Source organism: Talpa europaea (assembly GCF_964194135.1).
Source record: "Talpa europaea genome assembly, chromosome: 4".
NCBI classification, from domain to species: Eukaryota; Metazoa; Chordata; class Mammalia; order Eulipotyphla; family Talpidae; genus Talpa; species Talpa europaea.
Window position 1 is genome coordinate 106,952,283 of NC_140070.1, and position 26,239 is coordinate 106,978,521.

Below are 26,239 nucleotides of genomic sequence, written 5' to 3' on the forward strand. Positions count from 1 at the left end.
CAGGCATTCTGGACTATCCTGGTATCCCTCCTGCTCCTACTGCCCACTAACACCCCTGTTTCAATTTGAGGGTTCCAGTTTTTACACATTCTCACCAACATTTGTTTATATTACAAGAAAAAAAATAATTATAATCTTTTATACTCGCAATCTTTTGAAAATACATTTCAATCATTTTATAAGAAATATGGGAGTTACAGCAGCTATGGATCAAGTCAACTCTTCATTTTACAATTGAGGTTCAGTTTACAAAAAATAAACTGGAAGGAATTAGGAATACCACTCAGCTATTAAAAAAAATGAAAGTGAAAGACAATTATTGGATGGTTTTACTCATTTGTGGAATACAAACAATCAAAGGAAACAAACACGAAACACAAAAAATTTAACACTTAGACTCTTGTGAAGAAGATGGAGGTGCTAGAGGGAACAAACTGGATGTTGAGGTGATTATGCTAAATGAAATAAGAAAATGTAAGATGGTTTTCCTTATTTGTTGAATATAAAATCCAAAGAAAACAAAATGGCACAGGGCAGCAAAAATAATTATTAGACTCTGTGAAAAATATACTGGCTACCAGGAAGAATGGGGGTGGGGGAGAAAGGAAAAGGAAGGGGATAGGACATCGGCACAGGAGTTTCAATGGAGGGTGAATAAATAGAGAGATGAGAAAAGAATGTCAACTGATAATGTAGACAGAATAATGGAATTACAAAATCATCATTTGGTAGCCATTGTAGTAATAATTTATTCCAGGGACATCAATGGATGTTAAAACTGCTGCTGCTGAATGAATCTTCCATTTCATTCTAATAGATGAAAGCTGGAATGTGGCAGAGATATGAATACATACACACACACACACACACACACACACACACCCCTCCCCTCAAAATATTTAATGAGAATGGTGAAATCTAGCTATCTTAATCAAAGCAAACATCTACGAGGGATGGAACAAATCGAAATCACACGGTTACCTGATAGATGTTGTAAGAATATATCACTTCTGTGATATTCTTATCAAAGATGTATGACTTGAATCTAATCATTAAACATCAGACAAACCCAAATAATTGGCACACCAAATGTATATGATACACTATAAAATAACTGGCTATACTCACTGAAAATATCAAAGATATGAGTTTTACTTTTTAAAACAGCTTTATTAAGGTGTTATTAATAAAAACCTACACATCTTTAATATATATGATTTGAAATGTCTGAACATGTTTACATTTATATTACAACCAGGGTAACAGAAATATCCATCACCTTTAAGTTTCTTTATGCTTCTTTAATAGGGTCAGAGAGTAGCTATTAATAATCTACTTTAACATAAAAATACAAAGTTACATGTCAAATTGCAAGGCCAAGCACAAAAATTTCCTCCACTGGGCAGCTGCGCTTCAAAATCTTTTATGATAAACTATAAACCTTTTAATATTAAATTTCAACCTTGGCCCTGAACCTCTTCAAAAGTCCATTTGCTTCAGATAAGAATATAAATACTATTTTAAAAATCCTAACACTTTTACCCTCTTAATCTACTTTACTTTCTATAGGGCACTGAGCAAGTTACTTTGAAAATAAATGAAGAGATACTCCTGCCTCTTCCTGAAGAAAGGTATATATACTGCTGAAAAAGTCTTCCCACAGCTGACACAATTACCAATTCAAGTAACAAAGAATTACAGAACAACAAACTAATTTGATTAGTTCATTTGAAACAGAAATAGTCTTAAACAGATAACAGATAACCAAATGAAGATTGACTGATAAGCAACAGCATAAATGTTAATTAGATCTGGTAACAGAATAAAACAGAGGTAAGAAGATATTTTGAGCACAGAATTGAGAGCCTGGTTAAAAAAAAAAGAAACTGTAGAAGATATGGAATTCTAAACTATATAATGAGGCAGAAGGATACACTATATTTGGGTTATTACAGAAAATAAGGAATTCAGCTAAACATTTAAACTTGAAAAAAATCTTATAGATGTATTTCATTAATTAGAACAACAGTGACTAGAATAGTGACATCATTCTTTTCCTTCTCCATTTGTATCACTCAATAAGATCAGCTCCAAAGAGTTTTGTTTTTGCAATCCTGACCATGTGACTAACAACAGTCTCAGTTGTTTCTATCCATAGCAACACCATGGCATCATTAGCCTCTGAGGCTGCCTTCAGAGACTTGTTTCCATGACAACAGAGGCTATAATATTAAAACTGTCTCTAACTCCAAGAACACTGCAGAAAATTGTGAATTCCTATAAGATAACTGGATTGTACGTATTTTATAAGTACTTTACACCAGCATCAAATTGACATTTTCAAAAAATGTTTAAGCTGATTCATTTTAGAGGTTCTTATTTGCTTCATAGCTTTTTATTTTACATTTCAGAAAAAAAACTTAAAATTACAAAATCATATACATGGCTGTAAACCAATTTTACCTAAAAAATAAGCGCAAAAACGTTTAAAATTACAAAATCAGCTTTTAAAATGTAACAGATTTTCATGAAAGTGACCCAAAGCCTTGTGCATTAATGGGAATTGACATCTATCTACATTTTTAACTGTGCACTACTCTTTCACTTTCATTCATTCAAATAGAAAAAAAACATACTGAATGTACCTTCCTTTCTTAAATTCCTTTGTTTTAATATAGTTAAACTGGTTTTAATATGTACATTTGAGTCCTGATACAGACAGAGGAACAATTTTTGGAGGCACTTATGATAATCCAGCTGAAAGATGATCAATGACTTAAAATGAATGATGGCAATGACAAAAATGGACATGTGTAGTGAAATCCAGATCGATTTTTTTGAATGTGGGACTGTTGTATCTGATGACTGATGGGATGCTGGGAAGAAGGAAGGACTATTAAAAACAATATCCACAATGGCCACCACAAATTATTTTTTTCATCATAGTTTGACCAAGCATAAGATTTACAAGGCTATCTGAATACATGCAATTTTTTTCTCATTAATAGAATGGAGGTAAACTGAATTTGAATATATACAAAGACTCAATAAAATCGAAATATATTTATACCATACATAGGAAAATGAAGACTATGAATTAGCAAATCTTTTTGTTATTTAACTGCCTTCGTGTCACTGTCAATAAGGACTTTGTTTCTATATGGCATACTTAATATTCTTAATCCAAGTTCTCTTGTTTAAAGATCTACTATGAGATATGTTTCTCTCATTAAATGTCAAGGAAGCTATCTAAGAGGGATGGAGAAACCAGGGGGAAAAAAAAAGTAAACCTTTTGAATGTTTACAGAAGGATAAAATATAGCAGAGTAGATTTACTACTCTGGTTGGGAATCACTGAATTCAACAAGGGTCCAGCACCTTCAGAATAAGGTGTTTTTTCATGGCTTACATCTGTTTCTTTCTTGATTCAAATGCCCTTTTGCCACATTTACTTCAAAAAGCACCTTCACTATAAAGTGATATAGTGAAAAAACAAAAACAAACTCATTATGTGAACCAGCTGCATATGACACCCATGTCATAATTATCTCAGAGTCACTCAATAAAACTAGATATGTTTTGAAACAAATCACTAAGGGTGTTAAGAGACAATTTTAAAATTTTATTTAACATTTTTATAACTTTTTAAATTGAGGTAACACTGATTTATAACACAGTTATGATTTAGGTTCATACATTTTCATATGGATGTTACACACCACATCCACTACTGAAGCACCCATAATCCTCCATTATAGGCCACAGGGGTCCCTCCTCTACTTTTTCCCACAATTTTCTTTTTAGATCTTGTGGTTTAGATATAGTGATTAAAAATCCTATTATAGAAACATGGGTGCAAATTTGTTAGTTCACAGATCATCTAATTCATGACTCTATTTCTGCTTGCAAGAATTTAGTTAAGGTTTACCATCCATTTGTCATGAAAAAATGGTTTTCTATTACCATTCAGCTGGTAAACAGAGACCTAAAACGTGGATTTAAAGATACAGTTACATAACTAACATTGGTAAGAAACTCCCAATTATAATGTGGCTTTTTCACATGATTTTCTCCGGCTGTAGCTACAGAAACACACAACCTAACTTAAAATGATTACTAACCTAAAATGGGCCATTAATGCTTCCTGGTATTCATATATTTGTCCTATTCTATTCAATCTTCTATAATTCCCTAATGATTTAGGCCATACCTTTTCTGAAGTCCTCTTCTACTATTCTCTTCCCACTTAGTATTTGAGTCATACTGATCATCTCCCTTGTTGTTTCCCAAGCATTCTAAGCATGCACCTGCCTTAGAGTCTTTCATTTTATGATTTCTCTTGCCTGGAACGCCCTTGGCCCAGATATACACATGGCTCAACTCCATAAGGTCTTTCATGGTTTTACTCAAACATCACCTTAGTTATCCTATTACCTCCTTCCACATACTTAATTATCCTATTACCTCCCACCACCCTCTTAGTTATCCTATTACCTTCCACCACATACTCACACACATTTCTTATTGTTGTTTTACTTTTTCTCCAGCAAGCTACATATTTTAATTATATTTATTATCTGTCTTCTCCACTTTAATCAAAGATAGATAAGAACAGGTATTCTTGTTTTATTCATGCCGATATGGCTACTGCTTAGAACAGTGCCTATCTCATAAGAAGTACTTAATATGTATTTGCTGAATGAAAGCAAACACATGACTGCCAAAAGAGAATGACTTCATTAGCACTCTAAAATGTCTAGTGTGCCCCCCCCCCCATTTTCATGCAATATACATAGACGATACTGCTAAAAGATTCTGTGTATTTGGGCAACCATTACTAATCAGAAGATGTTCAAGATGTTCTACATTTGATAACCTTAGAAAAGAAGTTTCAAAATATAAAAATGCCACCCAAATGGCCAGTTTCATGTTGTTATCAATCTACCAATTGCTAACTGCCTAGTAATGTCCTATTTGAAAATATCTGGTCAAGTATTTTTGCTCAAAGGATTTTCATTTTCTTTCTTTCTAAACTGTATTAGTAAATAAATTGCACTGGCAGTTCATATTTGAAACCTGTGGTGCTCATCTCCAAAGTTTTAGGTTCTGTGATTCTGTGGTTACGATTTCTGTTTTACCTTGGTGTTCCCATCATCTTTTCCAAAAAATGCTGTTCCCAATTTTTGCTTTTCAGTTCTCTAATTCCTTTTTTGGCAACCCCCCATAGTACGTGCTCAGTAATAATTATGTGGTTTGTTTTTCTGGCTCAACCCTGTATAGGTTACATATATTCTGACTAAAACCTAAATTTTTATCATTCTGTAAATTAGGTTGCTTCTCCATAACTCTTATTCCTCACTTAAAAGACCAGGATATTTTGTGAAACAGATGATGGTGGTGGTGGTGGTCCTGTTGATGAAAAAATGATGATGATAATGGCAGGTACCTTACTGATGTCAATTATTATAAAAAGTGCTTGTATGTATTGTGCCTCATTTAATTCTCACTAAATATTAATGACAATAGGGCCTCCCCGGTGGCACAGCGGTTGAGCGCTGGGTTACAAAACTGCCCTCAGCCTCTGCAGCGCCGGTTCGATCCCCGATCCCCGGCTGCTCCCCAGCCACCAGAGGAGGGTCCCACATGGCACGCAGACCTCTCCTGCCGCCCGCTGCTCCCCTCAGCAATGTGCTTCTGTCCTTCTGCCTGCTCTGCTCCCCGCTCTGGCTCTGGTGAATTCTCTCACCCTCCCGCGCTTCTGACTATATCCAGTGCTTGTACAAATAAATAAATAAATAAATAAATAAATAAATAAATAAATAAATAAATAAATCTTTAAAAAATATTAATGACAATAACATTTCATTCCTATTTTGGTGAAGAAAAGAGATAGAATTTAGGAAATTTGTCTTGCTATAGCTAGAATTTAGGTAATTTGTCTTGCTATTGCTAGAATATGGCAGAATAGACTAAAACCCAGGCCACCATCCTTTTAAAGACATTATGCCCAACCAGTATACTACACTGCTTCTTTAAAATAGTTCCAGAAAAGCTAAACAATCTACTATTTCCTCCCTAGTCCTTACCTCTTGGACCTCATTCTTCCAGTACTCTCTTCACCACTACCTACATTCCAACACTGAGCAACTTGTTATCACCCAAATTCTCTCAGCATTGTGAATATTAGCACTAGAATGTAGGCTTCATGTGGGCAGGGATTTTGTGTGTTTCACCTGGCAAACCATGAGGCTTCAAGTAAATATTTCTTGAACTGAAATATTTCGTTAGACTCAGTGGTAATGCCTTAATGGCAGCCAGTGTCAGACTCCAGAATAAATGGACAGGAAAGGCATTCTGCCAGGATGCAACCTCTAATATACTTTTAGGGATAGTAGGAATTCAGGAGTAACTACAATGAAAAAGATAAATTTCAATTACTAAGAGCGGTGTTGGTATGCATATTTCTTTTTCTATCTTTCAAAATGCTTTCAAACCAATTTCTTTTCCAAATTTATAACCCTTTGATATATTAGATGACTCTACCAAAATTTAATCCGAGTTAACTATCAAAAAATGAGACTGGGATCTGTTTCGTTCAAATTTCAGACTAATCTCCACTTGTTTTCTCAGGACCAACAAAAATTTATAAACTTCTCACTTGGTTCCATTCTGTCATAATACCTTCTTCATACTCCAGAGCTGGCTCAGTCAAAGTCAGAGTTTAGATTTCGTAAATACGGAAAATACTGTTCAGAAATGGGATCAAACTGAGTTTTTCTGAAGGTTAAAGAACAAATAGGCACTCCTGTTAAGGGATGAGAGAGAAAAATCTTTTAAATAAATTTATCCAGGGCAGAAGTTGTATGTTGGCTTCTAAAATTCTAAGGCTTCGAGATGGTTTTTACCCTTGCACAAAATAGGTCCAGTCTTTGTTGATTGATTTGCATATGCCTGTAAAATTACCACGTGAGTTGTTTTATTTAAAATTTGCTAAATAGGGCCTCCCCGGTGGCGCAGCGGTTGAGCGCTGGGTTGCGAAACTGCGCGCGCGGCCTCTGCGGCGCCGGTTCGATCCCCGGCTGCTCCCCGGCCACCAGAGGAGGGTCCCACATGGCGTGCAGACCTCTCCTGCCGCCCGCTGCTCCCCTCAGCAGTGTACTTCGGTCCTTCTGCCTGCTCTGCTCCCCGCTCTGGCTCTGGTGAATTCTCTCACCCTCCCGCGCTTCTGACTGTACCCAGTACATGTATAAACAAAACAAACAAACCAGCAAACAAATAAATAAAGCATGCCTCTATTAAAAAAAAAAAATAAAATTTGCTAAATAAGGTGATAATAGTAGGCTACTGTTTTCCACATGACTGAACAACTATTTTTTACATTTATCAAAATTCTGAAATTTTATATAAAAATGGAGGACTGAAAAAGCTATCTAACAGTGCCAGGAAGTACAGAGGATAGCACAGTAAAAGATCCTTAAGGAAAATGATACTAAGCAAAACTTTAAAGATAAGAATTTAAGTTCTTCACCTGTATAAAAATATAGAGGCCTTAATTTTTTCAGAGTTTTGAATTACACATGAATTAACCAAACTCTGTAATGTAGACTCAATAATTTTTAAGCACAGTTTCATACAAAAATGGCTTGGGAAACTTACAGTGGTCAAATCACAATTAGAAACTCCAAACTTCCTTACAGCAATCATCAGACTAAATTAAAATAAAACCGTTTGCAACATTTGCTTATTCATTCAACAAATATTTATCAACTGCATTCACCATGGTAGGTTCTGGAATATAAGAGAAGAAAACATATATCTTGTACTACCAGCTCTTGTGAAGCTTATGATTTTTTTTTAAAAGATTTATTTATTTATACAAGAACTGAGGTACAGGTCAGAGGCACGGGAGGGTGAGAGAATTCACCAGAGAGAGCGGGGAGCAGAACAGGTAAACGGACTGAAGACACTGCTGAGGGGAGTAGCAGGCGAGGCTGGAGAGGTCTGCCACGCCACGTGGGTTTCTCCCTGGCCAGACAGGAATTGAACCTGCACTGCAGAGGCTGTGGACAGCTTTACAGTTCAGCGCTCAACCCGCTGTGCCACTGGGGAGGCCCTGAAGCTTATGATTTAGTAGCTGATATTAAGCAAATCATTATTCAACTGGTTTACTCTGTAAAGTACCATCTCATGAAAACAAATCTGCTTGGGCAAAAATGTCATGCAGGCAGAATCTCTCCCCTAGCCCAAAGAGCATGTGGGTTATTTTTCAGCACTGTATTGACACATTATTTTAAAGGCTAACTTTAACACTGGTTTGTGTATATTAAAAATATATGAATTGCAGCTTGTGAATTTGCTTTCAGTTTACTTATATGTCATTGACAAAAGGGCCACCTAACAATCAAGATGCAATATAAAGCCTCAAAAATGAACACAGCACACATCCTATTTACAAAGAGCTTATATTGTAAAATTTACTTATTCATCAAACTACACATTAGGATATCAATTTTATTCTTTTACATAGATTATTTTTGAGAGTAATTTCAGGTTCACAGCAAAATTGAATGGAAAGAACAGAGTTCCCACAAAATCTCTGCTAACAAATACATATAGCCTCCCCATTATCATTTCCCACTAGAATGGTATTTTTGTACAACTGATGAACCTACACTGACATCATTATTACACAAAACCCACAGTTTACATCAGTGTTCACTCTTGGTGTTATATGCACTATGGGTTTTTACAAGTTTATAATAACATGTTATTATATTTACCATGATCAAATCATACAAAATAGTTTCACTGCTCTAAAATTCTTTTGTGCTCTACCTATTCATCCCTCCCTCATCCCTAACCTTGGTAATCACTGATTTTTTAAGCTGTCTCCACAGTTTTCCCTTTTCCAGAATGTCATATCATTGCAAACATCCAGTATGGAGCTTTTCTAATTGGTTTCTTTCACTTAGTAATATGCATATAAGGTTCTACCAATTCTTTTCATTTCTTTTTAGCACCAAGTAACATTTTGTTGTCTGAATGTGTCAGAATTTGCTTAGTCATTCAAATACTGAAAGATATCTTGGCTGCTTCCAAATTTTGACAATTATGAATAAAGGTACTATGAAACATCAATGTGCAGGTTTTCCTATAGACATAAATTTTGAATTCATTTGAGTAAGTACCATGTTTTGCAATTGCTGGATCACACGGTCAACTTTGTATTTTAAAAAGTTTATATAACCAATATAACCACTATAAATAATTACTTTTAATAGTCATCTCTATACTTAAAAGGGAACAATTAATTTCCAAATCTGATTCATGGTATTAATCTTACAAAATTCCTTTTGAGTAGGAAGTTAAACTCTACTAAGCGTGAGCATCTCACAACCAGTATAACTGACTTTTTATCCTTGGTTAGTCAATATCCAAAGGAGACTATTTCTACCCATTGTCCTAGAAACTATCCTCCTAACAGAGTCAGCATTTCCAAAGTAGTATAAAAGGATTGTCTACCTACCTGATATACTCTAGCTTAACACAAAGTCAACATACTATTGATTATAACCAATTCCATTCCTTAGAGATGAAGAACTCTCAAAACACAACTATCATTGGCCATGAGGTCAAATGTATATATGAAACATGCATAAATAAGGAGTTGTGTCAATCTGGGAGGATCCAAGGCAGAGAGATCTTGGCGTGAATATTTTTATCTACCTCTTGGTAGGAATAGTCAGAAGATAAATGGTTATAAATGGGGTACCATATGCCTCTGTTTGCCAGAGAAGTTTGTATTTATGCCTGCTGTCCTATTTTAATTTTTAATAGCTCCCTCTTTCCATCAAAATTATTGCAGTTTGGTCAATGAATTACATAATCATCCAGATATAAGGACGTTTCCACTTTTCTTCCTGCCTCACCTGTATTTCTCCACAGAGGGATAAATAAGAAGAGAATCATGAGTTAAAGGCCCAGTATAATTTCAGATAAAATATCTATAAGATATTTTATAGAAGGCCAAATGGAGAATTCACACAGAAAAAAATTCAATAAATAATCAGATAGTATTAAGTGTTATGAGGAAAAATAAATAGAAGGAAAGAAGAGGTGTCTGTTACCTTAGGTAAGAATTTAGGAAGGTGGTGATACAGAAAATTCTAAAGTTACCACAATTAAAAGAATAAATTATTTAAAAAGAAAAAAAAACTCTAGAAAGGCCCTCTGGAAGACAACAGATGAGCAGAAATCTGAAAGGGAATGAAGTCTAAGAATATCTGAAATGCTCCAGGCAAAGGAAAACAGTAAGATAAAGGCTATGAGATGACCACAAGTTAATATATTTGAAGAACAGGAACAAGGCCAGGCCAGTATAGCTGGAGTAAAATAAGTGAGGCAATAGTAAAAAATGAGATTGGAGACACTGTGAGGGACTAGATCAAACAGGACCTTTAGCAAATAAGAATTTAGAATTTAACTATAAATTGGTAGGGCTGAAAACAAGGTACTGATATGAACTGACTTATATTCTGTAAAGATGACTCCATGCTGGGTGAAGGACAGGTTGGTGAAAGGAAAGAATGGAGACAGGGAGACCAGCTAGATGTTCAAGCTTTAGTTCAAGCAATAAATTAAATATTTTGAATTAGTTGTTATAGAAACAGTGAAAAATGGTCAGATCATAAATATATTCTGAAAAAGAGTGACTAGCACTTGCTGTTAGACTGTGCAACAAAGAAAAAAGGAATAGATTAAAGGTATTTTTCTTCAATACATCAGTGAATGGTGTACTGAAGAAGATAGGAAGAGTAATAAAATTAGAAATTCTGTTTTTAATATGTTAACTGTCAGATGCTAAATCCAAGTGGAGACACTGAATAGGAAGTTAGATACCAAGTCTACAGAGATTGTCTCTGCGCTAAAGACAAATACTGCTGTTATTTAAAGGCATAGAACTGGAAGGAGGGAGAAGTTCAAGGACTGAGTCCTGAGGCATTTTAACACTTACCAGTAGGAAGAAGATGATGCTACAAAGAAAACTAAAATTGAGAAACTATCAGGACAGTATTCTATAGTTAAAGGAGAAAATAAATTAAAGGAAGGAGTAATCAGCCTGTGGTGGGGTCAAGTAAAACTGAGAACTGATAAATCAGATTTGCTTATACTCCAAAAGAGGGATTTTTGGTGGTGGTGGTTGTTTTGATGAGAGGTATTATAGTAGGTATTCAAGCTATGGGAATTATCCAGTAAAAGGGAAAAGACAGATGATACAATGAAGAGATAATTTCAGAAGTCCTTGAATAGCAAAAGGAACTAAGATCTAATGTGAAATTGAAGGGTGAGCTTTAGAAACACAGATGGTTCATTTAATTTAACAGAGAGAAATACCATCAACTGAGAATGAGGGTCACTAAACAGGTACTAGAAGTTTAATGTGTAGCTATGGAGCCTATGTGGAGGAGGCAGAGCCGCAATTAACCAAGATTGGATCATACCAATGAAGTGACAAAGGAACAAGAGAGTTGAGATATGAAAGGTGGTGTTTATAGTCATGGACCAGGAATGTGAGCAAAGCAAGGGTAGAAATTAGTATGAAAGGAATAGATGATAAAAAAACATAGACTAGGATGTGTTCAGAGGGTGGAAAAAGTCATTATAGTTGGAAGCAAGCAGAAAAGAAAGACATTCTAGTTAGAGAGCTTAAAATGCTTGCAATGGAGATTTTGTAAGTGGTACCCTGATGGTAATGAGGTCTTAAATATAACCATTTAAGCTGCTCACTCAAGTAAAAGAAGAAACGAGATACTTAGAGGTAAGGATACTAAGGAAGTGAGATGAGTGTTGTTCTAAAATAACTAATTCTAACATAAGGATATGAAAATATCTAAGAAGGATTACAGGAATAGTGGGAAAAATAAAAGAGTATGAATAAAATAAAATCATCAGCAGTAGGAGTGATTGGGAGATGCAGTTGACCAGAAAAGGAGGGGAAATAGAAAATACCATCTAACGACATCTTTATTTTTTAAGAGGAGTAGCTACAATCCTCTATAAATATTAATAATGAGCAAGGGAGACATTGACTCCACTTATTGGCCCCATGATGCATGGGGTGTCACGGATAAAAAAATTCCACTTTTTGTATGAGGGCTACAGAAAAAATAATCTTAGGGAGTGCCAGGTTTTATGAGAGGGGAAAAGGTGAGATTAACCATCATAGAGGATGCTCAGGACAAAGGTCCTGTTGATGATAAATTGGGAGTTCCCAAGGGCAGAGTGAAAGGGTCTGGGAGATTAGAGATCTACCGGAGTCACATAAGGATAAAGAAATGAGTGACAGGATTCTAGGTTTGGGCTTTTTGTGATGATGAAGGTTAAAAAAGATGTACAGTATAAAATTCGTCTGGATGGTATGCTTGGAGGAACTTAGTAAAAGGCGGAAAATCAGTTAAATGTAGGCATTTACTTGTGACAGCTTTAGCAATTTCAGAAGGGAGCTTTGGGAAGAGAAGCAAAGTAAAGGAATTGGTAGTATCAAGATTCTGAGATGTTCTTTGGAGTTCCTCCCTTAAACTCTGCAATTTTGAGGGCTGAGATGTGTAGTTCTTAAAAAACCACATGACTAACACACACAGTTAACTTATTCAATCAACACTATTTACTGAGTAAATGAATGACCTGTACTTTTCTAGGTGCAGTAATTCCTAATTATGTGTATTTGAATTTGTCCAGACTGTCATAGTTAAGTAATATAAAAATGAAGTAATAATATAATGAAATAATAGTGGCCAGATAAGTGGCCTAAGTACGCTACATGCATTAAATTATATAATATAATCATTTCAATGAAGCTGATACTATAATGGTAATTTTGGGCCATATATCTAAAAGATAGTGTCAAAACTAAACCTTTTATAGTACAGAATGTACCTGTTTAGGAAAACAGTATTTTTAATCACAAATTAGACTACATATTTTTCCAAAACAAGGCTATCTGGACAGTGTTTTCATTTATTTTAATTTAGGACAGGGTTTTTTCTCTTAAAAGCAGATTACTTTATTCATGTAAATATTCACTTATTAAAATTTTATTGTTCTACTTCAACTATGACAAGTCATTATGTCTGTTCTATTCACTTCTAGGAAGGGAGTTTTGTTGTTTTCAGCTTAACATGGCAAATCAATTGTTTAGGGGATGGGGAAGTACTATTCTATATGTTAGGGATTTTCAAGTAGAAACAGTTGCTAAACACATATTCATAGTGACCTTCCACATCTCAGCTATTCAATGTTTATATGATCACTATTTTCATTAATAAGTAATGATATCACCAAGTAAGTAAACTTTTTACCTAAGAGCTAATCAAATAGCAAAGTCTGGAAGTATAATGCTGGAGCTCTTTAAAATCCAGCTTATATAAAAACTGGTCTTAGATTAGAACAGGTCTGTTAATACTAAATGGGACAGAGCAGACTGGCATCAGATGATACTAAATGCAAGAGTAAGAGACCTGCTGAGGCAAGGAACTGAGGAGGGTTTGACAATGCGTAAGCCATTTTTTCTTTATTATAATAGCTACTCAAAATTGAGAACATAAATGATAAAGCCAAAAAAGAAAAACTCACACGAAATTAATAATTCACAGAAACTCATCTCAATTCAACATTAAAACAAAATAATAAAACCAATCAACACACAATGTAAACTTTTCAGGCACAACCAAAAGACAAAAATTAGAGATAGTTTGTAAACAATATGGTTATCATCACTGGGTTCGGGACTCAAAGGGGTGAGAAACTCAGGTACATAGAGAATTTGTATGACTTGAAGAAAATATAAAGAATGGAGGGGGGGAAATGAGAAGTGAAGAAGAGATGGGTTACTATAATGAAGTAAAGGAACATGTGAGGGAAGAGACTATACCCAATAAATATAGAGACCCAAGAGTTTTTGCATTATGTGCCATATATGGTAAATCATGAGTTAATAAGGTTTTAGGTGATTGAAAGTTCTATCAACATTTATTGAGAACCATCTATATTCCAAACCCTATCTAGAAGATGAGGGTCTTGCACACGTTTTTAAACAACACGGTTTCCTTATCATTTAAAAAACCAATGATTTCCTACTAGTTCTAGATTTTTAAAGAACCTGACACTTAAATCATTTAGGGACAGGGATACCTCCAATAGACAAACAGTATAAAGGAATCTCTAAAGTAAGCACACTTTTTCCTCAAATACAAAGGATATTTTGGGGACTGTTAAACCAGAGTAATGACTTTCAAATTAATAAAACTTGATTTAATATCAACTCTCCAAATTACTGAAAGTATCATGCAGAATAGTTTGATGGAATTAGATTTTGCTATCAAATGTTATATTTTGACAACAGTAAAATAGGAGACTTAGTAATTACTGCTATTTATCAATCATAAAGCAAATCATTATCATACTACTATTTTCTCAGGTATACAGTATATGTTCAAGGAATTTGTGACATTTCATTAATCTACTTTGTTTTTAACAATATACAAATTCTTCTGGTGATAAAAAACAAAACTGTTGTAAGTCAGTAGATGAAACAGAAAAATGGATTCTAGCAACAACTAAGATACAAGTATATCTAGTATTTCTTAGTTATATTTTAGCCCACAAAATGAATTCCAAAGAGTTGCATATATAAAATATGCAACTCATCAGTTAAAAAAATATACAGAATGAAAAATAACATGTTTGTACTCCAGAGCAGAAGAAATAAAAGCTAAAACCTCTGATTTAATGTCAGCCAACATGTCTAGAGAGGAAATACAAAGATAATGAAAAAGATAAGGAAGAGAAAGAGGTCTCAAAAAAATAAAAATGAAGTGACTTAGTATACACAAATGATCGAATGGGGGTGAAAATAAAATTTTAAAACAGTTTTATAGGCTTAATTGCCACCACAGGAGCAAATAATTTTTATAAAAAAATCTGACAATTTTAGTGTAATACAGTAAGTTTTTGCTCCAACTTTTAAGTAACTATAATGGAAGTCTGAGGTTTCGATAGTTTTACATGTTAACTATTTTGCTTACCTTTTTTTTCATTTGTATGACCCTAATATGAATTACATATCAATGGTAGTTTCTATATATTAATATATAGTAGTGTGAATTTATATAAACTATACATTTACATATGACTATATAGTTTTTAAAGTCCTTAACATATCTTATTGATAACGGAAACTATAATTTAATATTTCTCTACAATATAACAATGCCAAGCTTTAGTCTGTCTCTTTTGGTATATGTAATTGTAGTCAAAATCATGTTAGTTAAATCCTTGGGGCAGTATTCAATCTAAGAGTTAAATCAATTGCTGCCTCCAAATAAGTTTTGACTATATGTAACCTCATTATCAATAAAATTAATGATTCTCCTTAGTTTAGTAATTTCATTTCGCTCAAAGGTGTAAGAAAAATAAGCAGAATTTATTACTTAAGAAATCTGACATTTAAAAATTGTGAACTATTGAAACAGAATTCTGGCAACCAAAAACAATAAAGAAGGTGCTAACAGCTTATACTTACTGTGCTGCTTCTAATTATTATTTAAAGATTTTAAATGGACATAATTTTAAAAAGGATCAAGGACATATTTATATATTTTGTTAATTTAACTATTTTGGAGGTCAAAGGACAAAAGCATTTTCACTTTTTAAAAAACAGACTATTTTTATCCTTTCATTTTTACTAATGGTGAATAATTATCTATAAAAATGCCTTAAATACAAATACTTCCCCAATACCAAATAATAGTATTTCATTTAAATTGTTATTAATTATATACATATTAAATTTGGGACTTTTTATTTTTTGTTCATCTCTTTAAACTGTTAATTGATAACTTGAAAAATATTTCTATAATCATGTAACTGTACAAGTTTACTGCTTTGAAATTAATCCTAGATAATGTATTTTATAGAAATGTACTCATTAATTCCTTGAATAAGCCATGATGTAATTTAAGATATAAGTATACACAAGAGTCAACTGTATTCAATGTAATGTATTCTCAAAACATTAGAAAATAAAAATATTTCAATTATGTTGTTTTTTTTTTAACTATATCAGCTTCCTAAGATTATCTAATTACATACATAAAAAGCTAAACAAACAGGTATTTTCTTGGGCTAGATAGCATACTTTATATTATTTAATAGAATCTAGAAAATAAGGAGACAGCATTTTTAATTTACATATCAGTGGCTTTATATTTTTAGAGAAATCATTCAACAGAATCTGAGACTGTTTTGTTTGGCATTACATAAGAGCAAAAGGAAAAATATTTTTTGTTTTCCCTTTTGTGCTAAAGACCTGCAGAGAGGGACTAAAAGCATACATTTCTGCGCATGCAAGGATTCTGTGCATGACTGTATTTTTTAATAATAATAAGTCTAAACTAATAGATTTTTGCATAGCAAATCTAAACTGAAATATATTGAAAATAATTTCAACAAGTGGTATGTTACCTGGGTGGAGCTGGTGGCTACCGAGATGCAGTCAATAAAGCTGTGTCTTCGAGTGAAAAATGCAACTATCTGCTGCCAGCGTGAAGGTTCTGGCTCAGCTTGTAGTTCATCTGATGAGCCCTTTTTTGCCCAATGTTTCTGCTTTGGGCCTACCGAGCCATGGCTAGAGCTAGTATTGCCTCCTCGGCTGGCGCGAGAGTACAGAAGTGTGTTGTTTCCGAAAATGTAATTCATCTCTGCAGCCCTGCAGGTGGTTTCCAAGCAGTCTTACTTCTTTACCAGCTGCTGAGTGGTGAATGATCGGTAAAAACTGCAGCTAGAATTACAGCAGCATCACTTGTAGATCAGGAAAATAAAAACCTTGAGAAATGATGCTCATTTTCTCTGTAATTTCTTCCCATGAAAGAGCTTGTATCTTCCCTCTGTACATGTTAGTTCTATGATGGCTGAGTTTATATTTGCAGACAAAAAAGAAAGCATAAGGTGGATTTCTTTCTCATGATTATTTTTTCACCAGCGTCTGCAGGAACCAAAAGCTGTTCTTTTGTTAGCCGATAACTAGACAGACTGAAATCCAGGAAGTGAGGTCAAGTAGCAGGTAAAGAAGGATGTTATAAACACTGGACTACAAAGACCCTTTGGGACTGTCTGATTTAATGCACTGGGTGGAGAAACCCTGTAGTACCAAGTTTCAATCACAGTCTGTAGTAAAATCCAATGGCATCTTCACTGCTTCAATAAATTATAAACTGAATTTAAAAATACAAGAAGTCTCTCTCTGCTAATAGTTCTGATTACTAAAATAATTTTACTAAAGGGGCTTTTATCACTAACATACAAATTTCTATAAGAAAAGAGCTTACATCAATTAGCACTGGCTCTAAATTTTTAAAGATACTATCAACCTTAAATTAAGCTCTAATGATCTGCGATAGAAGGAAATTAATGTGTAATGTAGCATGATCTTTTTATGTAATACGCTTTTTTTTTTTAATCAAACAAGTCTATTTTTCCATTTTACAAGGAATCTAGAAGCAGTAGCATTTGTTCAGCTACTCAGTGAGGTCATGAGCTTGGTCTTTTCCTCAGGTTTGCAAAATGACTGCTGGAGCTCCTTTATAGCCATATTGATTCAAGATAGTAAGGAAAGATGACAGGTGGCACCAGGCATGATTTTTTCTTTAAACAGACAATGACGAACTTTAATAGAAACCACTTTCACTCACAGTAGTACAATACATTGGTTTCTAATGCTGTGATAATTGACTCTGGAGACAGAACCAGATTAATTAGCCAAGTAAATATTTTGCTTCTGGAACTTTTGTGACAAAAAACAACCGTTAGGGCCTCCCCAGTGGTGCAGCGGTTGAGCGCTGGGTTGCAAAGCTGCCCGCAGCCTCTGCAGCGCCAGTTCAATCCCTGGCTGCTCCCCAGCCACTGGAGGAGGGTCCCACATGGCGCGCAGACCTCTCCTGCCACCCGCTGCTCCCCTCAGCAGTGTACTTCGGTCCTTCTGCCTGCTCTGCTCCCAGCTCTGGCTCTGGTGAATTCTCTCACCCTCCCGCGCTTCTGACTGTACCCAGTGCTTGTATAAATAAATAAATAAATCTTTAATTAAAAAAAAAACTATAAAAAAACTGTTAAATTATCAGCATCATCTCTCCCATATATTATTAAGATTGCAAAGTTATTAATTTATAAAAATGCAAAAGAAAAAAATTTTTATTTTGTAACTAGTGAAACATATTTTATCCAATACCACATAAATAATATTCTAGCCACAAAAAAATAGTTTGATTGACAAAATAGACCTTTTTTAACCTCTATTTAGATATGTGTTTCTCAACATAGTAGACTAACTCAGAATCACCTGGGATGTTGGTTAAAAAACCAGATTGGTATCCCCTCCCTGTCAGAATTTTTAAGGAAAAGGGGGATCTGGGAATTTTCCTTTAAAAAAGCTCTATGGACTACCTTAATGTTTGAGAACCACAGGCTCCCAAGCCTGTTCTCTTAACACTATGCCACATTAGTATGATACAACAAACACATAGTCATTTAAAAACAGTACGAAATAAGCCAAAAAGAAAAAGAAAAATACCGGATGGTCTCACTCATAGCAGGAATCTAGAAAACTTAAATAAGGGACCAGGAAAATGAATAACTATAAGAAAGTGAAAATCAAAATCAACAAAAAACTATGAACCAGAGACACTTTTAGGGGGTGGGGGCGGGGGCGGGAGGAGAGGGATTGGGGTCAGAATGGGGGGCTGCAATTGTATGGGGAATATAACAATAAAATTTATAAAAAAAAAAATAAACGTCAGTAGGTCACAGATAAAAAAAAAAGAGTACTTATTGACAGTACTATAAACAAGAGTGCAGTTTTTAACTCTAGGATTGATAAGTAGCCAATGGCTATGCAAAAAAAAAAAATAATAATAAAAAAAAATAAAAACAGTATATAAATAAACATGATGTGATAATTTACTAATAGTTGGGTATTTCAATTTTTTTCCTTGTGAATTTTGCTTTTATTGGGATATAGGAGATGGGTTGGGAAATGTCATAATGGAGGAAACTTCCATTTTAATATTCCTGGAATAGTTTTGGGATTTATTCTTGGAGCTGCTGCTCTTGTTGCAAGTAACCTTTCCAGAGCTACTGCTGAGCAGCAACACCTTAGATGAAAATTTCCCTTTTTTCCCTCTGTCCTGCTTCTTACTGGATGTTGACTGGTTCCTCTTTGGGGAAAGATTTCTTCCTCTTGGGAAGATTTTTAATGCTAAGTATTTCCTTAACATCACCACTAATGAGCTCTTTATTTGCTTTTTCTTGGATTTGGAGGGCACAGATGAACCTTCCACTGCATTCTCCTGAGGAAACTCCTAGGTGTTTTTTGTTTTGTTTTGTTTTTCTCCTTTTTAGGTCTTCTACTTGTCTCCTCACAATTCTCCTGCTGTTTGCTGAAGATATATAGCCAGATGTGTCTTTTCTTTCTTCAAGCATTTCTTCTCCTGTCTCCCCAACTTTCTAGTTATCTTAGGTGACTTCCTCTGTCTGAATTATCATCTCCTTCATGATATCCAGATTCTTGCAGAGTTCCTCCTGTCATTCCTCAACCTGTTCAGGAATCTTCTCCCCAAACATACTTGTGGGTTCCTCAGACAAGCAATCAATTTATGGGCTAATACTGTATTGTTTGCCAGATATTGGGAGATACAGACATTATTTTTGGCAGCTACTTGACGAAGGTATGTGACGTAGAAAATGAGTTTGTATTTTGGGGTGTTACCTTTTGTCTTCAAGGCTCTGGAAACTTGGCCCTTTTGCTGGGCCCTGAGATACACTTTGATACCAGGACTGACCAAGTAATCCAATTTCTAGTTGATATGAGCATATCACAAGTCCCAGCCTCAGTCATGGATATTTCTTCAGATGTGTACTGACAAAATATTGCTTAGCAACAGCAACTAAATACACCTTACTGGAAAAGAGTACTAGCAAGCTACAACCTCCAGGTCCACTGCAAGTCCTTGTTCAAAAAAGACACTAATGCTTTCTCTGATTTCATCCCTATCATAGAAACACATGCCTAACAAGGGTGGAGGGTCATGTGAGGCTCTTGGGAGTAAGGCATTTTGTGACAGAGATCGAAGGAGAAAGTCTGGTGCTTCTTCTCAAGGACTGTGAAGACATGGATAGAAATTTTATAGCTCTACACAGATCTGTCTTATCCATTTGGGGAGAGGAAAATTACTAAGGATAGACAGAAAACTAAGAATCCTCTCTGTGGAAAAAGATGAAATCTTCCGGAGAAAAAAAAAAGTTTTACTGTGGCCATGTACTTAATAAAGAAGTGATTAGTGTGGTATATACAACCGCTTTAGTAATTGGGTTAGCCCTCATTTGATTCATGTCAAATGAAAATACATGAGAAGGAAAAACAATGCTAAAATTGATAGAGATTTTATTATTCTGGATTAGTATGAATGAGGATATTGAACATCTTCTACTTAGTTACAAACAGTACCGAAAAAGATAGACTAGTAAGCCATTTGTATACATAGATTTCTTATCCTAGAGAACGAAGGGGCTTGGGAATAATCTAAAGTAAATTGGTCATTCCAACTCATATTTCCCCTGAATACAGAGAAGAAATACTTGTCAAGGAAAAGATTCCTATTTAAATCCCCTGAGAAAGACTCATTTATGAAAAATCCCATTACCTGAGCTACAAAAATCTAGGGTCATCTCATTAACTGCTCAGTAGTCAACACATGTATACAAAACCATATATGTATCTAACTCATGAGTGATTTCAATGACTTGATTGGGAGGCAGAGGACAATCAACACTTCACTGAGTGTTGCTTTACCAATAGCCTTACTCATGCAGCAGAGCTGATAAACTCCATCCTGTTAAAATTTAAAGCTCACTACAGAACTTGAAAGATGTTTAAAATAATTTAAAAACACATAATATCTAAATAAGCAAAATGAATTACTATAGACATTTTACTATGTAATACGTGAAGAATTAAAGCTTTTTTCCTGTAGAGTTCAATCTTTCTTTTTCACAAAATGGTAATTTTTTCTATAGCAGAACTCTAGTCTAAACAATGAGAAAAGTTTAAGTAAGTTACATATATCAGTTTTTTGGATTATAATAGTTATAAAAATTTGTGACTGTGAGGAATACTTATTTTATAACATTAAAGGGAAATAAAGACAGTTCAAAATTTATCAGAATAGGCCCTCAACTATGTATATACCTTTCCAAACTCACAAATAAAGCCAGAAGTCTTCAGGCAAGGACTGAATAATCTTAGCAAAACATTTTAAAAGGTTGAAGGATAAGAGGAAAAACAAAAACTTTAAAATACTGAAAAGTATTATAAGGAAATGAAAGCTAATGTACTGTAAATGCAATAGAATGGGCATTTTCCTTACTATTTCATCTTTATAATCTGGCCTACTATATTTCAAAACATACAACTGCACTAAGTTTGGACTGAGAAGATTGATAAGAACATAGATTTATTATTTACCTAGAAAAACCAATCATAGTTTATATATTCCTTCTGTGTGAGCACCATCTAGTGGTCAAACTGTATTCAAACTATAAGCTCACCTTATACTACATTAGTCATATTAAAAAAGGTCAGAGAAAATTCAACTATATTTTAATTTGCTCTATAGATGTGAAAACAAAGTTGTTTTTAAAAAACATTCATTGGTATTTTAAGAAAGTTTCTATTCCCATAGCATTCACTAAGTATATCTTCCATTTCAAGTTCCTCTTAATTACATTTACTTTGCATGCCAGTTTGAATGTAACTTTTCCCATCACTGAAGACAAAGTATATATGAATTCTTTTGTTTCTTCAATCGTCCTTGCAACATCCCTTACTGAACAAAGCACCTATGGCCCTAGATTTAAATCTATTTTGTAAAAGACTGGGTTTTGCTTATTTATTTGTTTGATTTATTGTTCTGGCCATTTTCCCTTATCTCATTTTCAGTTTTAGGACTCTTGACACCGCTCTAATTAGTATTGCATTACTATATTTATAACTGTTTAAAAGCTTACTTAAAGATTCTTAGATACCAGACAGTTTATTCTCTCTGCCTTCTTCTTTCACATTAGAACTTTCACCATTATCATCAACAATTTTGTTCTTGAAACTGCCCCAAACCTGCAAGGATTTCCTTATAGAATTATAAGTCATAAACTCATAATTACCTTTAGGCCAAGGGCAGAATAAAGTTAACTTTCAATCACAATTTTATGTCATCCATTATTTTAGTAATGAGAATCAGCACCAGCACCACAAGAACCTGACAAATTGTTCCACAGCACATTTCACGGCAGCAAACCCTTCACAGGGTCATTCATCAGCTAAGGTCCTTTGCTTGCCCTCATTTCCTAACAAGTAACCCTAAAAAACCAACTATAAATCTTTAATTTTCCTGCATTTTTGCAGTTTTTTTATGATTATCTTCCTTCTACTGTACTTATTTTCCCCAGTAATTGTTTTCTCTTAATTGGCATCTTGTACACGTCTTTTAACACCTTGTTCAAATGTCAACTTTCTTTTTTCAGAATAACCAGGAATTTAATTTCTATTTTTTTCATGTTACATCATACAGTTATAATTATCTCTCCATAATCACTGAAGTCTAACAAAGATATTAGCATAGGATGGATGGGCAATAAATGTTTCCTAATTGCATGTATTGTTTGAAAAAACTACTATTCTAGCATTGATTTATAAAGCAAGCATCCATTAAATTTAATCTCAGCGTTTTACTATTAGCATTTGTAAGAATTATAGAGAGCAAAGCAATGTCTTATTTATATTCAACTCAGCAAATCACTACTACTCAAAGATAATTTTTCAAATTATAAAGATAATTCATATACTGAGTTCTATATACAGCATAATTACTTTCTTGCTTCACTCTAAGCCACAGTACTATAAAAGTAGAAAAGCTGCCTGTATTACTCTTTTTTATTAAAAAAAAGGCTCTTATTAAGCTGATAACTGAAGGCATATTTTAAATAAAATATATTTCATTGTGTGAGCATCCTAAAATATTTGTTCTGGCTTAGTAAGAAACTGAAAAAAAATTAAAACTTGCCTTCTTATGTCAAAACAAAGTTATTTTTTTAAATTTGGTGTTCTAACAAAGTTAAATGGAATGCTATCATTTGCTATTGACCTACCCACTCCTAATCTATCTCATATCTCAAATAATTATTTTTGAGGTATCTTATTTCATGAGATATAGTAACCTACATATGAGATTGGAGAACTGGGAAGAAATTCCCCCCAAAAAGGCAGTTTTAATAATTCTTAAATTACAATTGTATCAACATACAGTCTGTCAAAAACTATCAAGAACTTTTGAAAGTTAGTACACTCTGACCCAGTAAAGTAACTTCTAGAAATTCACCCTAAGGAAATACCCAAATACTAACCCAAAGATTATTCACTGTAACCTTTTTTACAAAACCTAGTAAAAATGGAAATAGCAAAGAAGTGTTCATCAAATAGTACATATATTGTACAAATATACTATGTAATATTATGTATCAAGCTTTAAAATATTTTTAAAAGTGTGAAGATAAAAAAATATCAAAAAATGTATATAACAAGTTCACAATGGGAAACATCTCATATTGCAAAAAGATATAAAGTGATTTAAAAACAGATGAAAGAGAAGTTAGATCATTTCTACTGGGGATGAACATCCTACCCACTCAGTCCCTGTATAGATTTCAGAGAGTCAGCAAGTCAAAGGGAGAGGATGAAGTTACATGTATTGATATTAAATAATCCAACTGAACAAGAGCTAGGTATAATTGAAATGGAGTGACATAATTTAAAATGAAAGGAACCACTTTTTTATGAAGACACTGATAAACAGACATCTAAGGAAGTATGAAAGTCTAGCTGTGCTGGGAGACCAAGCCCAAAAAATTAGCAGGTGGCTCCGATAATACACCTCTGAAGCTATGTAAGCATAGGGATTGAGTTAAGCCAATCTCAGATGCATTGTACTCCATGCACATCCATGGGGTTTTTCCTAAGCCTCTTGCAGGTTTTGGCATCTGCTGCTGGAGGCTGTACCCAAAGAAGCAGCACTCCCCTCCCCAAGGAACTATATCCTAAGTGAAGTTCCAGATCCAGTGGCAAGCTGCTTTCCTGAAACTCCTTGTGGTTCATAACCTCCACCCTCTTATTGTCAATTGAATTGTGTGCTTATATTATTCTAATGTGGATTTCCCCCAATACATCATATAGTAATTATGTATGTTTGGCTGGAGTCATAAGTGAAACCTCTTGACCCTGGTGAAAGTAAGTTAAGAACAATTACCTAATAACATCAGAGGGTTTTTTATATCTGTTTCAGAGATTGATGCTGTTACTACTTAACGAAAGAAAATGAGCTGGACAAGACAGAGCAAGGGAATTGTTTACAAAGATGGACAGGTTTTCAGTTGTTTTTCAATGAGACCACCTGAACTGCCATAGTACATTAAGATGCTGTGATGCTAGTACTATCTGGATCTTTCCAAAATGTGTTAACAAATGTTTGCAAACTAATACACAAAATAGCCACTTTATTAATAGTGAACAATAAAACACCAGCATTTATTAATATAACATCTACACCAATTGCAGAAAGGATAAAGAGTGAGAAAGGTGTATTTTATAACTGACAGAAGATTTTAAAATTTCAATTAACATATTCCTTTAAACAAGTCTTTGTCAAATTTATCTTTGAAAAACTTGGGAGATATAATCCTTTATCATGCAGTAATCAATAAAAAGCAATGATGCAAAGGACAAGAGCATTTTTAAAGTAGATATCAAAAAAATTAGTAAAATTTATTTCATTCTCTTATGGTAGTCAGGGAAAGGAAGCAAATGAAAATTTTTAAAAAGTTATAATGCTTTCTCTCTCTGTAAATGGAAATATTTAAGTCTCATTCAAAGTGAGGATTAAAGAGAGTGTTACAGGGCAACCCCAATGTGAAATGGGTTGGCTTGAGTGTAGGTCCTTACACACTTAAAAGGGACTTATAATGAAACTCAACTGCAGGCACACATAAAAAGGTTAATAAAGGGTTTATTTACAAAAACGGGAAATGAAGAAAGGAATAACCAGGAACATAATGTTGAGTGAAAAAATGCAGGGTATATACAGTATAACTCTATTTACAAAAAGTTCAACATAGACCAAATAAACATTGATTGGAGAGTCATATAAGAAAGCGTAAATAACAAATTCAGGATTGTGGTTATTTTTGAAGGAAGAGGTGGTGATGGGGTCAGGTAAAGCCCCATATTGGACTTCAGAGATAATGTTCTTTTTCTGTATCTACTAATACTTATAACAAGTGTTTAAAAACATTTTGATGTGTGGTGTTAGAAATATAATAGCTACTTCAGTCATAGGAATTTTTAGGCTCATGAACAGCATCACTGAATAAAGTTAATACATCTTTTAAAAAGCTTTTAAATGCTAATAAATATTATGAACTTCCCTGTAACTGCGTAACTAGAAACAATGGCAGGGGGGAATCTTACAAGAAAGAATAGTTCTCTCAGAACATAAGCTATGTATAATTCATAGCAACAAAATAAAATTAGTATCTTACCTTTATTGGTGAAATATGAGAATGAGAAACAAATCCATGCACATTCTCAATTTCCGACAGGTTCTTCTCAGAGACATGAACCAATTCTGGACCTATCACCTCATTAGTGATTTGTGGGGAAATGTGCTCTTGAGGAGGTGTATCTTCATCCTGATACCGGTATTTCTGTAAAATAAAGAAATCTATTAAGTATGAAATAGCCCTGAAAAGCAAAGTGAGTTCAATTCAAATCATAATTTTTGTAAGTAGCCAACTACTCAATATTATTTAACTATGTGGAAAGTGTCTTTTATGGTTTAGTATCTATGATCCAAAAGAAACAGGCTTCTATTTTAAAGTCACAGCAATATTTTATTTTTAAAAAATGTTTTTATTTTTGCATAGAATTGGGGTATAGGCCAGATGTTCCGGGTTGGGGTAGGGAGAATGAGAGGATTCACTAGAGACAGAGTGAAGGGCAGAACAGGTGGATCGACTGAAATACACTGCAAAGGGGAACAGTGGGGGAGACATGAGAGTTCTGCTGTGCCATGTGGGTTAGCTCCAT

The 26,239-nt window shown here is 34.1% G+C and overlaps 1 protein-coding gene across 18 annotated transcripts in view; it reads right to left on the minus strand.

Annotated features, from left to right (window-relative positions):
* The window catches only part of DLG1 (discs large MAGUK scaffold protein 1), a gene marked incomplete at both ends in the record, with an annotated part of 194,164 nt that overhangs the window by 103,285 nt on the left and 64,640 nt on the right, over window positions 1-26,239 (minus strand). For 14 of the 18 annotated variants that reach the window (XM_084232265.1, XM_084232264.1, XM_084232258.1 and 11 more), the window contains one exon: window positions 25,693-25,857. In XM_084232265.1, the coding sequence (XP_084088391.1) occupies window positions 25,693-25,857 (165 nt within the window). Of the gene's footprint in view, window positions 1-16,521; window positions 16,756-25,692; window positions 25,858-26,239 lie in introns of those variants that run through there. The other 4 variants (XM_084232262.1, XM_084232261.1, XM_084232260.1 and 1 more) reach the window with 1 other exon arrangement.